The following is a 17,881-nucleotide window of genomic DNA, read 5'->3' on the forward strand; positions in this document are numbered from 1 at the left end:
AAATTTGGTGTTGCCGTAATCCTATCGATCCGCAGAGTAAAGATAATATGTTGTTTTCACCGAATGGTGATCACTGTAAAAAAACAAAATATACGGAAATAAAAAAAAAAGGAGGAATCCCTGATTTTTTTCCCCATTCCACAAAATAACATTTTCTTTCGTTTGTTTCTCGCCCCTTCTGAGCCCGCCAGGGCCTATTATTTTTCTCTGACAAACTTCCTAGGTAAAACCCTTTTATATAGTTAAATGGGAATTTGAATTGAACCTTGTGTCGCCATTGTAGAAATGGTTTAAAGCTATGGCAATTGTCAAAAAAAGTGTCCAACAGCTCAGTCCACTGGGAGATGTCGCAGAAGATCATTTTACGATGGTATCTTACCCCAGTTTGTCTCTCGAAAAGGTCTTCCTCTGCTTCAGATTTATGCTGGAGAGGATGTGGAGAGAGGGGTACATAGCTACATACCTGGTGGGAGTGCAGCTTTTTCCACAATTTATGGAATATTTCTTCCCAACTGACATCCAAGGTTTCAGGTATGCCAATTTCTTTAAACCCCAGTTTGGCACTATGTTTCATGAATATAGATTGTATTCAATGGCAGGGAGGGATATTCTCTTGGCTGCTAGACTAATGATCACCCGCAAATGGAAATGTGCTGATGTGTTCACTGAAGCCGAACTAATAATTGGGCTATTAGGACACATGGGTTTGAAAAGTTTGCCTTGTACTGGAGAGACTGGTAGAAATTAGGGAGAAGGAACAGTCTCCAAGAATATCAATCTTTCTCAATCATAATTCTATTTTCAAAAGTATGGTCTTCTCACTGTAAAACAGTAGTGCTTTCATTATAGCCTTATCGCTTATTGTCAACTGTTATGCAATGGAATATTGTTTTCCATTTATGCTACAGTATTGGATTTAATGTATGAATTTGTTTTTCTTACCTATATATTCTTACCTACATATTGTGAAAACAATTTCTTCACCTCATGTTAGAGGTTGTTTTTCTATTACTTTCAAACTTAATAAAAACTATATTGATCAAAATAAAAAATAAAAATTTCGTTTTCCCAGTACATTATATAGTACTATGGTATAGTAAATGGTGCTATTAAAATCTAAAATGCATCCCGCAAGAAAAAAAAAAAATAGCCCTTATATGGCTATATCGACAGAAAAAAACCAAAAAAGTTATGGCTTTTGGAAGGTGGGGAGGAAGAAACTAAAATGGAAATCTGAAAAATGGCTGCGGAGGGAAGGGGCTAAAGTACAATTCCTACTTTCCTGTCAAAAGAAATGAGGACGACAAAAGGGATCCTAACATAACAGACCATACAACATTTTTCCTTTTAGTACATGAGCTCTTAACTGATTCACATGTAGGGTAATGCCCCATGCATATATTCAAGAGGTCCTCCCCAATGTATCGCTACTTACCACATCTATCTCAGTGTTGGAGTGCCCCATGTTGCAGACAATACAGCCGTTCTTCATACGATCTAAGTGTTCTCTAGTCACCACATTCTTGTTCCCTAATGGATCCACAAAATATTACAGTGGCAGGCTATACTTTTTAGTTACATCTCGCAAATAAAATCTGTACACAATTTAGAAAATATATGGATATTTGCTATGGCCAATTCAATATAAAAACCAAGGGAATAGGATTTGCGGTAAAAAAGATAAATAAACAAAAATAAAAAAAATAATGGGGTTTACTTTGATTTCTTGAGCTGCATGATCAAATAGATGCCTAGAACCTTGCTTCGGCCAACAGCACTATTATTCTTCATACAGCAGGGCTGTCAATTATTTTTTTTGATACAAGGTTACTTATTTCTGCAATGCTACAACAAGCACATGTATCCAGATATCCGCAATCCATCTCTTAACCAACAGGACATTTGCACGCTATGATTTTTGATGCAATAACAATAATTAGATATCATTGTATCATTAGGTGTATGAATGATTGGTAGCAATTGCTTTAAATTAACAAGAACCGCTGACAGGAGTCTCTCAGGTCACAGCAGAGGAGGACAGGCCTGTGCCAAATTATTGTTGTAAAGGGATTGTTTGCTTCCTATGGCAAAAACTCTGTACACATGCGATTAATCACAATGGCCATTGTTGGAGAAACGGGTACAAGGAATATATAGATTACAAAACTAGTTCTGAAATATCATACCTGTGCATGTGATGACAATATCCACTTGCCTGATCACCTCATTGAGTTTGACAAGCCTGAAGCCATCCATGCTGTAAGATGAAGCATACGGGTAGGCCCATTGAAGAGCAGTTTTTGGCAAGCTATATTATATACATGCAGTAGCTCACAGCTGGACATTTATCTCTCATACTTACCAAGCCTGGAGAGCACAGATTGGGTCAATTTCTGTCACATACACAATAGATCCCATGGCCTTAAGAGCAGCACAACATCCCTTACCAACCTAAAGGAAGTCACTTTGTTACATTCTAGCACAACGCTAAACATATCCGATCAGATGTTAATTCATTCTGTATTGAACAGATTTGCAATACGTATAAAAAGAGGAGACAAATTATATTAATAGACTAGCTTCAATGAGGAGAGTTTAAAATATAAAACATTAACATTAGAAGAGACCGTGCTGAGGTACTCACCTCTCCATAGCCACACACCACAACCTGCTTCCCACCAAACATCATATCTGTTGTCCGTTTCAAACTGGAAAATAAATATGCATTTTTTATTAGTCTTTCAAAAAGGACTGTGGTATAATCTTACAAGTGTAACGAGAACAGATGAACACAACTTGAACCCCCAATTTAAATAGGCGTATGGCGTCTCATTACTTCATCCAAGAAAAGCATTATACCAACTCATTTACTATACATTGGCTATTATCTGGTAAATGATTAAAGAGGCTCTGTCACCACATTAGAAGTGCCCTATTTCCTACATAAGAAGATCGGCGCTATAATGTAGGTGACAGCAGTGCTTTTTATTTAGAAATACAATCTATTTTTACCACGTTAGGAGCGATTTTAGCTTTATGCTAATTAGTTTCTTAATGCCCAAGTGGGCGTGTTTTTACTTTAGACCAAGTGGGCGTTGTACAGAGGAGCGTATGACGCTGACCAATCAGCGTCATGCACTTCTCTCCATTCATTTAGTCAGCGCATAGTGACACTGCGTTATTCACTATGTGCTGTCTTATACTGACATATTTACATTACTGAAGTGTTTAGACTGTGAATAGACATTCCTTCCAGACAGGACGGGATGTCTATTCACAGTCCCGACACTTTGTTAACGTTTGTTTGGTCGATAAAGCAGAGCAAATCGTAATCTCCCTGTAACCTGTCATTTACAGTGTGATCTCGCGAGATTACGCTTGCTCTGCTGCAAGTACCACAGAAACGTTAACGAAGTGTCGGGATTGTGAATAGACATCCCGTCCTGGCTAAAGAAAAAAAATATATATATAGTTTTGTTATTTGCCACAACCCATGTAGTAATGACAGCCTGTCACTGTACCTGACCCATTTCTGCCCAGCTGAAATATTCTCTTTTGTGTAACCTAAAATACAGAAGACATATCTCTATGTCCACATTATCTGGAAATAGCATGCCAGGATATCCTGATGGGTATTAAAAATCTGAAGGGTGGAAGACGAGGGCTGGGTTCACACGTCGGTCAAAATGTGTTTTTTGTCATGAATGCTGCGTTTTCCCTTAGATTAAAAAAAAAAACGTTTTTTTTGTCACGATCGCAGCAAAAACACAACTTTTGCTGTGATGTTACATATAGAAGTCATTAAATACATATTAACACAAAATGTGTTATCCTGTATAATGTCCCTTTATGACTAGGTATTCCATTCATTCTCCAAATTAGACTATGAACACTTTTGTACAGTGCCTTCTATAAAGCAAGGAATGCTCAGGTCAAGTAACCAACGTTTCGTCATACACACTATGCCTTTGTAATAATTCAGAACCGCCATATTTAGTTAAATTATGTCAATAATATTGATCTTAAAGTTCCAAGGGCACATCTCATATAGCAGGTGATAATGTAAGAGCATTTTTGCTTGCCTACAGTACTGTGTAGGCGGAAAACGTCCTGGTCTTTCCCCACAGCTACCATTATCAAAGTCACTGCTCTTCATATCTACATGTAGCAAACGCTAACAAAACAACAATGGACTGCTATAACAGGAGAGCCATTATCCCTAGTTTTCCATGCCGTCTTTTCAAGTTATATATTAATCAAGAAACATTGATAATTGCTTTACAACTGGGACACAGACCAAACAAAACAATTTATCTACTCGCTATTAACCATTTTCTAACTGTGCACAGGGCCGGCCCAAGGATTGATGGCACCCTGTGCGAAATGATCTTTCGTCACCACACCATTAAAAAAATGGTATGGTGCCCCCATACAGTATAATAATAATAATATATTACAACCCCCTTCAAGGACACAGTATGTTGTCCTCTAATTGTGCCCACAGTATTATGCCACCAGTAGTACCCCTACACAGTATAATGTCCGCTTAGTGGCCCCCACGCAGTATAGTGCCCCCTATAGATTTTGCCATATAGCCTCACTGTAGACCGTGCCATAATCCCCCACCTCCTTTTTGTAGATCGTGCCATACAGCCCCCCCACCTCCCCCTTGTAGACCGTGCCATACTGTCCCCCACCTCCCCCTTGTAGACAGTGCCATACAGTCTCCCACCTCCCCATGTAGACAGTGCCATACAGTCTCCCACCTCCCCCTTGTAGACCGTGCCATACTGTCCCCCACCTCCCCCTTGTAGACAGTGCCATACAGTCTCCCACCTCCCCATGTAGACAGTGCCATACAGTCTCCCACCTCCCCCTTGTAGACAGTGCCATACTGTCCCCCACCTCCCCCTTGTAGACAGTGCCATACAGTCTCCCACCTTCCCATGTAGACAGTGCCCCAAACAAAAACAAAAATTGTACTCACCTATGCCCCGTTCCCATGACGAACTGAGCTGCTCCATGACGGGACCCTGTAGCCTAGTACAGAGTTTCCCAACCTTTTCAGACCCGAGGCAGCACTGGAAAAATAAAATTTCCTCAGGGCTGCCTTACCAAAAATTGTTTCGAGAAAGACAGAAAACGGCTAAGAACAAGCACTACACTCGTAGGGTATGTTCACACACGTTTTTTGTAAGGCAAAAAAAACTGCCTCAAAATTCCTTCAGCAACTGACAGCGTTGTGTGACCTTTTTTTTGTGTTTTTTTCTTAAGCTGTTGAAGCGAATGCAAAAGATGCAGGAAAAAAAGCTCAAAACGAGCGCCGCAGGTATTTTCTGCCTCCTATTAATTTCAATTGGAGGTCAGAGGCGGAAACCACTTGAAGACCATCAGCCCACCACTCACAGAGTCCCCCGGTGGGTAGCGCCACACAGCCCCCTGGTGGGTAGCGCCACACAGCCCCCTGGTTGGTAGTGCCACACAGCCCCCAGCCCCCTGGTTGGTAGTGCCACACAGCCCACAGCCCCCTGGTTGGTAGTGCAAGGACTACGAAATGACCCTGATAGCTGATGGGAAAAAGACATTCAAAAAAGGACAACTGTGCAGCAGCACACAAAATACCCAGCTTTCCCGGCTATCAAATAAATGTGTGGAAATAAACGAAGATATAACTTTTATTAAGTCTAGCTAAAGGATTAATCCTTTTAGCTAGATTAAATAAAAGTTATATCTTAGTTTATTTCCACACATTTATTTGATAGCCGGGAAAGCTGGGTATTTTGTGTGCTCCTGCACAGTTGTCTTTTTTGTAGGTAGTGCCACACAGCCCACAGGTAGATAGAACCAGATAGTCCAGATAGGGACTCAATTAAAGGGAATGTGTTGCCAGCAAAACATGTTTTTTTTTTTTTTTAGTTAAACAATTAGTGTGTGGGTGATTAAACATTGTTCTAATTTTTTTTATTTTTTTCACTTGTCAGGAAATATTATAAATTGGATTCAATTTATAATATTTCCCAGCACTGGTCACTAGATGGAGCAATTCCCAAAATTGCAGCATTGCATGTGGTAAAGCAACCACATTGCTTTATGCTGCAAAATTGGGAAAAAATCCCTCGCTCTAGTGAGCTCTCAGCATACCCCCCTCCTTTATCCTGGCTAGTGCCGGGAGAAACACACAGTATAACACTTACATACACAGAAATCACTTACCTGCTCCAGTCGCCGCCGCTCCCTCCGCTCCGTCTGCTGCCGCTGCTCCATGTGCACAAGTCCGGAAGCCGTGACCGGAAGTAGTAATCTTACTGTCCGGCCGCGACTTCCGGTCCCCAGGAAAATGGCGCCGGACGGCGCGCATTTCAAATTGGACTGTGTGGGAGCGGCGCATGCGCCGTTCCCACACACACGGCGTACACCATAGTGGATGGAACGGGCCCCGTTCGCATTCCCTATGGGACTGGAGCTGCCGTATTCCATGTCTGTATGTGTCGTTAATCGACACACACAGAAATGGAAAAAAAAATGGCAGCCCCCATAGGGAAGAAAAAGTGTAAAAATAGAAAAAAGTAAGGGTATGTTCACACGGCCTATTTACGGACGTAAATCGGGTGTTTTTGCCCCGAATTACGCCCGAAAATAGCGCCTCAATAGCGCTGACAAACATCTGCCCATTGGAAGCAATGGGCAGACGTTTGTCTGTTCACACGAGGCGTATATTTACGCGCCGCTGTCAAATGACGGCGCGTAAATAGACGCCCGCGTCAAAGAAGTGACCTGTCACTTCTTTGGCCGTAATTGGAGCCGTTATTCATTCACTCCAATGAATAGCAGCGCCAATTACGGCCGTAATTGACGCGGCGTTCAAGAGCCTGCACATGCCGGTACGGCTGAAATTACGGGGATGTTTTCAGGCTGAAACATCCCCGTAATTTCAGCCGTAACGGACGCCCTCGTGTGAACATACCCTAACACACAAATAAATATAAACGTTTTTAATAAAACCCTAACATAAAACTGATATAAAAAATAAAAATTTGGTGACACTGTTCCTTTAATGTATAGAAGATTAATTCCAATTGTATGTTATCTTTTCCTGGCCAGGAGATTGTGTGCATATATTTATATTCCCGAAAACATTCGGAGTTTAAAATAAAGTATTTTTCATAAATTTCTATTAACCCAAGAGTGCCTGGTTATATTTCTGGAATATATTTTCTTTTTTATATACTCTCTCAGAAATGGCACCGTGCTGTATTCACATTGCATTTTTGGGTATTTCTATCAGGTATGGTTTAGCAATAACCACATCTTGTTTCATATAGATAGAACACCCCCCCCCCCCAACCCCTTCCAGTATAGATAGCGCCACTGTAGCTCCCTAAAGGAGTGGAATCCCCATGTGGCCGGGGATTCTGCTCCTGGAGCGCTGCTTGATGTCTGTCCATGGACAGTGACATCAAGGAAAGCTCCTGAAGCGGAATTCCCGGTCACAGAGTTTCTGACGCTGTGACCGTCGATTCCACTCCAGGACAAGCTCCTGTCGTCTGTGTCCATGACGTCATTGGCTTCTCCTGGAGTGGAATCCCCGGTCATAGCGTTTGCAACGCTGTGACCAGGGATTCCGCTTCAGGAGTTTCCCCTGATGTCACTGTCCTTATATGGACAGAGACATCAAGCAGCGCTCCAGGAGCGGAATCCCAGGCCACATGGGGATTCCGCTCCTTCAGGGAGCTACAGATACCTCCCTGCTCTGCTATAGTGCCATCGCTAACGCTATAGCAGCAGCTGCTAGCGGTGCCACCGCCCTCATGCCCGATGTCATCGCTAGCAGCTGCTATGGTGGCTACAGCGGTAGCGACGGCTACTAAGTTAAGAAGCGCCCGGGTGGAAAGGCGACTGCAGTTAGTGTTTGTATCCCCGCTGGTAGTTGCAACGCCGCGGGGATACACAAACCCGCTGGCGCCCCGTGCGACTGCACTGGTCGAACGTATCCAAGGCCGGCCATGACTGTGCAAATGACGAACAATTACAGATAAGAAATTGAACACTATTTATCTAATAATACGCAATTTCTTCCCAGCAACCACAAATGGATACTATTACCACCACTTTAATATACAGCTGAAGTTATTTAGATATACAAGCATGATGACTAAAATTGTTCAGTTACGATTTGCACACTGACTAGAAGACCATGACCAATTTGTGTGAAGCACAATATTCCGAAATCATCAAGGACAGTGGTGGTGGTGGAGGGGAATAATTAAGACCGGCTTTTTATACGTCAGTCTTAATATGAAGAGCGCTGGAGTAAGTAAGACGAGCCTAATATATTAAGTGGTACACACCTCTTATTAATTAGGCGCATCTCTGGCACGCCACCTTTCTCTAAGGCCAAGTTCCAACTACCGTCGGTATACATTTACCTCTCTTCCGTCAGCGGAACAGAGGATCGGAAGATTAAACGGAAAGCAACGTTTCCGTTAGGATTACCATTGATTGCAATGGTAATTCTTTTGTTTCAGTTACTCTCCGTTTGTCTCCGTTCGCTAGGTTTCCGTTTTATTTTTTACCGGAAGCAAAAGTGCAGTCTGCAGAACTTTTGTTTTTGTGAAAAAAAAACCGGAAACCTAGCGAACTGAGAAAAAAGGAAAGCAAGTGAAATAAAATAATCACCATTGAAATCAATGGTAATTCTAACGGAACCATTGCTTTCCGTTTAATCTTTCGAATTCGAACCTCTCTTCCTCAGATGGAAGAGAGATAAACATATACTAACGGTAGTGTGAAAGAAGCCTTGGCCTTGTCCACTTTTCTAAAAAGTGCTAGAGGCGGCGAAAAATGCTAAAGAAGCAACATTGTTTCGCGAAAACTCAAACTTACTTTTCTACGGCATAGGACTGACGTAGAGTGCTACATAAATTCCCCCCTATAGCTAAAAAATATCTATTGGTAGTATTGGCCCACTGAAACAATTATAGCTATTATGGTACACGTTTCTAATGTACATGAATGGAATTCTACTAATAACATGATTTCATATTATTTGTTCAAGTGTGATGCTCCATTGTAGGAAGTGATGATTTTGTACCGTTTATGCCTACGTTTGTTAAAAAGGCCTTACATATTACATAAAAAGTCGGCTGGAATCAAAAGAGATAGCGGTTAGCTGATGCCTATCTCATGGCCAACTTAACCTGCAATACAAAATAACATAAGTATTAAAAATATCAAACACAACAACAAAACTGAAACTAATCATTACCCATCCAGGATGGACTCGCGACAGCAGTACAAATTGTCAAATTTTTGTTTGGTGACAGAGTCATTGACGTTCATGGCAGGAACACAAAGCTTTCCGGCTTTAGATAATTGGTAAAGGCTGTAAACAAAAAAGAAAAATTCAACCTCAAAAGCCACTTTCTACTTTTAAATGCAATTGTTTAAGACGAACGCCCACAATAGAACCTCTGTATGCATACAGAATGATATATTAATAAAAACAGATTGTGAATACGGTCAGAATATAAACTACAAGACCAGGTTTCTACTCACCGATGCACACCAGTTACACTTTCCTCCACAATCCCCTTTATTTTCTTGAACATGTTCGGATATTTCTTATATATCCAGTGTGTGAGGTCTCCACCATCATCGAGAATCTGCAGAGAAAATGGGGCTCAGTTTATAGTCATCACTTGGAGCAGATTAATATTGTCATATTGACAGGTTTTGGAGGAGTTCCAAAAATACAAATAGGAAAGATCAAAACTGGTGCAAATGTAAAATGGAGTAGTTGCCCATGTAACTAAAGCTCCATACCAGACCATCAAAAAATTCAGTTGTTAGACATTGATATATTGAACAGCTGGGACTAAAAAGCCATGCACCCCCCCAGTACCCCTCTTATGCCCTGTTCACACTGAGGTTTTTTTGGCGCTATTTTTGAAGTGGAAACCGCACCATAAAACATCCGCAAACGCATCCTGATTTCAATGGGAGGCAGAGGAGTTTTTTCCCGCTAGCGCAAAAGAAAACTCACGGGAAAAAGCATCATGCCCTTTTTTCAGGCGTTTCTGTCTCTGACCTCCTATTGACAATGGAAGGCAGAGAAAACTGTTTTCACTGCGTTTTTGCCTGCGGCGCTTAAGGGCCGCAGCTGAAAAACGGCCAAAAAAGTGCACGGCGAAGAGAGTACTGGCAGGTCAAGATCTGCCTCCAAATTCTTGGAAAAAATTTTGAGGCAGATTTTTCCGCCTGCAAAAAACTGTGCAAACACGGCCTTATCAGACCGATATGTCAAATTCACATCTGCAAAATATAGGCTAAAAAATTGGAGGTTCCTAATCTTTGCTTTGAGTTCTAGTTTAAAGCTGGGCACAGCTGGCAAAGTTTGCCTCCAGAAACAATAGGCACTCAATTAAGAGGCACAATGTATGGATTGATACTAAAGATTCTATCATCTTGGATTGCTCATTCTGTTTCAGGATATGCCACCAATTACTTAAAGGGAATGTGTCGCTAGAAATAATTTTATTTTCTTTCAGTTAAACAATTAGTATTTAAGTGATTACACATTGTTTTAATTAGAATTTTTTTTTTCAAAGGTCAGGAAATGTTATAAATTAGAATCTTATGTATAATATTTCCATGTGCTGGCCACTAGAGGGTGCAGTTCCCAAAATTGCAGAATGGTCACTGTGGTAAAGCAACCTCATTGATTTATGCTGCAAATTTGGGGTGGACACACTCTCCTCTAGTGTCCTCACACAATCCTCCCTCCCTTCTTCTGGCTTGTGCCAGGAGAAGGAAGGGTTTGAATGTCTTCAAACCTCCTACACGGTGTGCCGCCATTTTCTGAGCGACTGCACAGTGCTAGGAGGATTAGATACAGGGCTCAGCAGACAGTATCACACATGAACATACACTAACATAAATTACTTGCTCCTGCCGCCGCCTCCGCTGGTCTAACAAAGTTCTTGCCGCCTACCCTCCTCTTCCTTGCGCCTTCGCTTCGTTGAACATATGGCCGGAAGCCGCGGAGGAAGTCGTCATCTTACTGTCCGCATGAAAATGGCGCCGGATTTTGCTCTACGAACGAGCTTAGTTTTGGTCCCACATAGACGGCGCACGCAACTGAGAATGGAACGGCTCCCGTTCACATGCTCTCTGGGGTTGTATGTGCCATATAGCATCTCTGTATGTGTCGTTAATCGACACATACAGAGATGGAAAAAAAAATGGCAGCCCCCATAGAGAAGTAAAAGTAAGAATACATTAAAAAGTAAAAAATGAGAACACAATTAAATAACATTTTTGTTAATATTATATTAAAAGCAATATAATAATAGAAAAAATAAAAATCATGACACCTTCACTTTAAGAAGGTTCTCCTGACCAGGTGATATGTACCAGATGTGGTGGGCATCTTTTGCACCTCTACCTTGTAATAGACCTACTCCTAGTTTTGGCGTGCAAATACTGTCCAAAATACTGCCATGTGTATGAGGCCTAAGGCCTAGTTCACACAGATTTTTTTGGGCGTAGTTTTTGACACGGAAACTGGGTCCGAAACACCACCAAAAAACGTCTGAAATAGTCTCCCACTGACTTCAAGGTGAGGCGGAGGAGCTTTTTCCCCACGAGCGGAAAAACGCTCATGAGGAACAAAAAGCATCATGCTCTTTCTTCCCGGGTTTCTGTCTCTGAACTCCCATTGACATCAATAGGAGGCGGGATGAGCAGTTTTCGCAGCATTTTTTGCCCGCAACGCTCAATGGCTGTGGCCGAAAGACGTGGCAAAGAAAGTGCAGGCAGGTCAAAATCTGCCTCATTTTGAGGTCGATTTTCTGCCTGTAATAAATTCTGTGTGAACATAGCCTAACAGTGGGGGCAAATATATCTCCGGTTTACTTTTATTGCTAATTTCTAGGTTTAGCATTTCTTTAACCCCTTAACGCAACTGTGTGTCACGGTTTGCATTGCATTAAGGCACCATGACGTACAGTTACGTCATGGTGCTTTTCTCTCACCATGTCAAAACACATGGTGACAGAACAGTGACATTGGCTGTCATAGACAGCCGATAGTCACTGTGACTCGTCGGGGGACCAATCGCGGAGTGGCGCCGCCAGCGATCGATGTGATTGGTCAGTCAGTAGAGACTGGCCAATCACAGTATTGCAGCATTGTTACCCGGATAAAAGAGCCGGGTAGCCACGCTAGCCGATCGGCTGTTGGCAACAGGAGGCCTAACAATGGCCCCCTGTCTGCCAAGTACGGGGGCCTGCTAGGCCCCGCCCGGAGGCAGAGCTTAAAAGGCTTCCGGCCGCAGATAAAACATGGCAGCGGACTCAGAAACCGAGCCTGCGCCATCAGCCGAAGGATGTCAGCTGTATGTTACAGCTGACATCCTGCTGTAACGGCAGGGAACAGAGCTAGCTCCGCTCCCTGCCATTAACACCTTAGATGCCGTGATCAAAAGCGATCGCAGCATCTTAGTTGTTTCCAGAAGACCGGCATCGCTGCGATGTGGTCGCACGCATGGCGATCGTTACTATGGGAAACGGAGTGCAACAGTGGCTTCCTGGTCTGCCACGTACGGAAGCATATTAAGTCCCGCCCGGAGGCGGAGCCTAATAGGCTTGCGGTCAGTGAATAGCTGACAGCTCTAATGCATTGCATTACGTGAGTAGTGAAATGTATTAGAATAAAGATGAGAGGTGCAGGTCTTCAAGTCCTCTAGTGGGACAAAAAAAAGTTATAAAAAAGTTCAAAGTTTAACTGCCTTTTTTCCTATAATAAGTCTTTAATTATAGGAAAAAAAATTAAAACGTTAAAAAAAAGTACACATATTTGGTATCACCGTGTTCGTAACAACCCAAACAAAAAAAACTATAAAACGATGTTATTTTTCCCGCACGGTGAACACCGCCAAAAAAAAATTAAATAAAAAACAATGCCAGAATCGCTATTTTTTTGGTCACCATCCCTTCTAAAGTATAGAATAAAAAGTGATCAAAAAGTCGCACGTACCCCAAAATAGTACCAATAAAAACTACAAACCGTCCCGCAAAAAACAAGCCCTTACACAGCCTTGTCAACGCAAAAATAAAAAAAAAAGGTATGGCTCTCAGAACATGGGGACACAAAAAATACATTATTTTTCAAAAAAGGGATTTTTTTGTGCAAACGCTGTAAAACATTTAAAAAAAACTATATACATATGGTATCGCCCTAATCGTACCAACCCAAAGAATAAAGTAAAATGTCATTTATAGCGCACGGTGAACACTAAAAAAAACCAAAAACAACTGTCAGAATTGCTGGTTTTTGGCCACCTTGCTTGCCAAATAAATGGAATAAAAAGTGATAAAAAAATTGCGTGTATCCCAAAATGGTACCAATGAAAACTACAGATTGTCCCGCAACAAATAAGCCCTCACACAGCTGCAGTGGAGAAAAAATAAAGACGTTTTGGCTCTCAGAATATGGCTATGCAAAATATGCAGAGTGTTTCAAAAGTGGATAAGATTGGGCACCATTTATCAGTGCGACACTGGCCACATATCTGCGGGTTATTATTTACCTCATTATTATACCCTCTTATTATGCCCTGATGTACCCCGCACAGATTATATGTGCCCCCACATTATTAACTGAAATACCAGCAAAATGCCAAACATAACTACCACCAAGATAAATCTGCGCTACAAAAACCCAAATGTCGCTTCCTCCCTTCTGAACCCTACAGTGTGCCCAAACCGCAGTTTACGTCCACTTATATGGCATTGCCATACCCAGGAGAACTGGCTTAACAGTTTATGAAATATTTGTCTTCAGTGGCACAAACTGGGCACAACATATTGTGCACTAAATTGGCATATCAGTGGAAAATTGCCATTTTCACTTTGCACCATCTCCTGGGCACTAATTTCTAATGTAGAATCACCTGTGGGGTCAAAATGCTCACTACACTCCTTAAAATGCCCTAAGCGGTGTAGTTTCCAATATGGGGGTCACTACTTGGGTATTTGCTTTACTATTTGACTTCCGAGCCCTGCAATTGTGGGCCAATGCTGTGAAAAGCACCAAAAATAGACCTCAAATGCGCATGGTGCGCATGCTTATTTGTCCAGGCAAATGATAAATGCCTTGAGTGGTGCAGTTTCCAAAATGGGGTCACTTCTTGGGGCTTACACTGTACTCTGTTACCTCAGGGGTTTTGCATATATGACATGGTGGCCAAAAACCAATACAGCAAAATCTGCTTGCCAAATAGCGCTACTTCCCTTCAGAGCTTTGCTGGGTGTCCAAATAGCGGTTTATGACCACATGTGGGGTATTGCCGTAATCGGGAGAAATTGCTTTACAAATGTTGGGGTGCTTTTTCTACAGTATTCTGTGTGAAAATGAAGACATTCTACAATTTAGTGGAACAAAATGTAGATTTTCATTTTCACGGCCTAATTACAAAAAATTCTGCAAAAGACCTCTGGGGTCTAAATGCTTACTATAACCCTAGATAGATTCCATGAGGGGTGTAGTTTCCCAAACAGGGTCACTTTTGGGGGGTTTGCACTGTTTTGGCCGCTCATGGGCTTTGCAAATGGCACCTGAAAAACAATCAAGCAAAATTTGAGCTCCAAAAGCCATATGGCGCTTCTTCGCTTCGGAGCCCTGCCGTGGGTCCAAACAGCAGTTTATTACCCCATATGGGGTATTGCCGTACTCAGAAGAGTTTGCTTTACAAATGGTTGGTTTCTTTTTCTCCTTTATCTATTGTGAAAATGGAAAAATCTGAGCTAAACCGTCATTTTATTAGAAAAAAAAACTTCGATTTTCATTTTCAGAGCAGAATTACACTAAATTCAGCAAAATACCTGTGGGGTCAAAATGCCCACTATACCCATTGATAAATTCCTTGAGGGTTGTAGTTTGCCAAATGGTGTCTTTTTTGGGGTGTTTTCTTTGTTTTGGCCCCTCTTCAAACCTGACATGGTGCCTAAAATATATTCTAATAAAAATAAGGCCCCAAAATCCTCTCGGTGCTCCTTTGCTTCTGAGGCCTGTGTTTCTGCCTAGTAGCACGCTAGGGCCACATATAGGAGATTTCTAAAAACTGCAGAATCTGGGCAATAAATATTGAGTTTCTCTGGTAAAACCTGTGTTACAGAGAAAAAATGGATAAATGCTGATTTTCTTTAACCCCTTAAGGACGCAGCCTAGTTTGGGCCTTAAGGCTCAGAGCCCATTTTTCAAATCTGACATATTTCACTTTATGTGGTAATAACGTCGGAATGCTTAAACCTATCCAAGCGATTCTGAGATTGTTTTCTCGTGACACTTTGGGCTTCATGTTCGTGGTAAAATTTGGTCGATATATTCAGTCTTTATTTGTGAAAAATTGCAAAATTTAGAGAAAATTTACAAAAAATAGCATTTTTCAGAATTTAAATGCATCTGCTTGAAAAACAGACGGTTATACCACCCACAATAGTTACTAGTTCACATTTCCCATATGTCTACTTAAGATTGGCATCGTTTTTTGAACATTATTTTATTCTTCTTGGACGTTACAAGGCTTAGAACATAAACAGCAATTTCTCATATTCTTAAGAAAATTTCAAAAGCCTTTTTTTGAAGGTACCGGTTCAGTTCTGAAGTGGATTTGAGGGGCCTATGTATTAGAAACCCCCATAAAACACCCCATTTTAAAAACTAGACCCCTCAAAGTATTCAAAACAGCATATAGAAAGTTTTTTAACCCTTCAGGCATTTCACAGGAATTAAAGCAAAGTGGAAATTAAATTTGCAAATTTCATTTTTTCTGCTGAATTTCAAATTTATTAAATTTTTTTCTGTAACACAGAAGGTTTTACCAGATAAACACTACTAAATATGTATTGTCCAAATTCTGCAGTTTTTATAAATGTCCCACATGTGGCTCTAGTGCGCTCGTGGACTAAAACACAAGCCCTAGAAGCAAAGAAGCACCTAGTGCATTTTAAGGCCTCTTTTTTATTAGAATATATTTTAGGCAGCATGCCAGGTTTGAAGAGGTGTTGAGGTATCAAAACAATGGAAACCCACCAGAAGTGACCCCATTTTGGAAATTACACCCCTCAAGGAATTAATTTATGGTTTTTGTTATCATTTTGACCGCACAGTTTTTTCACAGCACCTATTTGAATTGGGCTGTGAAATGAAAAAAATGATATTTTTTCCAATAAGATGTAATTTTTGATCAAAATTTCTTATTTTCACAGGGAACAACATACCCCATTTTGTTGCCCAATTTGTCCTTAGTGCGGCAATACCCCATTTGTGGTGATAAACTGCCGTTTGGGCCCATGGGAGGGCTCAGAAGGAAAGGAGCGCTATGTGTTTGTTGGAGTCCAGATTTTGCTGGATTGGTTTTCGGGTGCCATGTCGCATTTGCAGAGCCCCAGAGGTATCAAAGCAATGGAAACCCACCAGAAGTGACCCCATTTTGGAAACTACACCCCTCAAGGAATTCATTTATGGTTGCTGTGACCATTTTGACCGCACAGTTTTTTTACAGCACCTATTTGAATTGGGCTGTGAAATGAAAAAAATGATATTTTTTCCAATAAGATGTCATTTTTGATCAAAATTTCTTATTTTCACAAGGAACAACATACCCCATTTTGTTGCCCAATTTGTCCTTAGTGCGGCAATACCCCATTTGTGGTGATAAACTGCCGTTTGGGCCCATGGGAGGGCTCAGAAGGAAAGGACCACCATTTGACCTACTGGAGCTTTTCTGGTGCTAAGTCATGTATGCAGAAGCCCCTGAGGTACCAGTACAGTTGAAACCCCCGAGAAGTGACCCCATTTTAAAAACTACACCTCTTAAGACATTCATCTAGAGGTGTAGTGAGCATTTTGACCCCACAGGTACTGTGTAAAAGATAATGCGCAGCAGATGGTGCAGAGTGAGATTTGCAATTTTATATATATATATGGCATGTCAGTGTCCGATATAGTGTGCCCAGCATGCGCCACCGGAGATATACACCCCTTAAATTGTAATGTGGGTTCTCCTGGGTACGGCAATACCCTACATGTGGCTGTTATCTGCTGCCTGGGCACACAGCAGGGCTCAGAAGGGAAAGATGAGGGGGGTAAGCTGTGCGGAGTGCATCAGGGTAAATTAAAAATCAAGGGATGTATGATACATTTTAAAACAATCTTTTATACAGAGCCCTGGTTTTTCGGGACACGTGTCACATTGGTATATTGTGTTCTTCCTTATCCCCCTCTTATAGCAGACTCTGCACCTCTTTTGACTCTTTCCCTTTCCACCGGTTTGGGGAACTTCTCTTGGAAAGTGTTGCCCTGGTACGATGCGTGTGGCCTCGCTTCCAGAAGTACTGGGTGCCCCCCCTTCCTGGTCCCTAAAGATTAGATCTTGAAATTCCAGGAAAGTTCCCCTCTGTCCTGCACATCGACGTAGCATGTACGCATTGTACAATGCCATCTGTATGATGTGCCCGGCCAGCTTCTTATACCACACCGCATGGCGCTGTAGGGCTTCAGGACTTGATCTGACAAGTCCATCCCTCCCATGTACCTATTGTAGTCCAGGATGCAGTCTGGTTTGGGGGTGGCCTTTCCTTCATATATCCTAAACCTGTAGGTATACCCTGATGCACTCTCACAGCTTATACATCTTCACGCCATACCTTGCCCTCTTACCCGGCAGGTACTGGCGGAATTGAACCCTCGCTTTAAAATGTACCAGGGACTCATCAATAGAAATACACGTCTCGGGGGTGTATGCTTGGGAAAACCGGGCACTGAAACGGTCTAATAGGGGTCTCCGTTTATACAAACGGTCAAAACTGGGGTCATCTCG

General features: G+C 41.8%; 1 protein-coding gene across 6 annotated transcripts in view; it reads right to left on the reverse strand.

Annotated features, from left to right (window-relative positions):
* Positions 1 to 17,881, reverse strand: part of AHCYL2 (adenosylhomocysteinase like 2) — a 145,289-nt gene that overhangs the window by 9,440 nt on the left and 117,968 nt on the right. For all 6 annotated transcript variants that reach the window (XM_075857541.1, XM_075857542.1, XM_075857540.1 and 3 more), the window contains exons 7-12: positions 9,556 to 9,662; positions 9,266 to 9,382; positions 2,645 to 2,708; positions 2,363 to 2,451; positions 2,187 to 2,257; positions 1,436 to 1,530 (exon numbers count right to left, since the gene is read on the reverse strand). In XM_075857541.1, coding sequence (XP_075713656.1) covers positions 1,436 to 1,530; positions 2,187 to 2,257; positions 2,363 to 2,451; positions 2,645 to 2,708; positions 9,266 to 9,382; positions 9,556 to 9,662 — 543 coding nt within the window. The remainder of the gene's footprint in view (positions 1 to 1,435; positions 1,531 to 2,186; positions 2,258 to 2,362; positions 2,452 to 2,644; positions 2,709 to 9,265; positions 9,383 to 9,555; positions 9,663 to 17,881) is intronic.

Source organism: Rhinoderma darwinii, chromosome 3, assembly GCF_050947455.1.
Source record: "Rhinoderma darwinii isolate aRhiDar2 chromosome 3, aRhiDar2.hap1, whole genome shotgun sequence".
Taxonomy (NCBI): domain Eukaryota; kingdom Metazoa; phylum Chordata; class Amphibia; order Anura; family Rhinodermatidae; genus Rhinoderma; species Rhinoderma darwinii.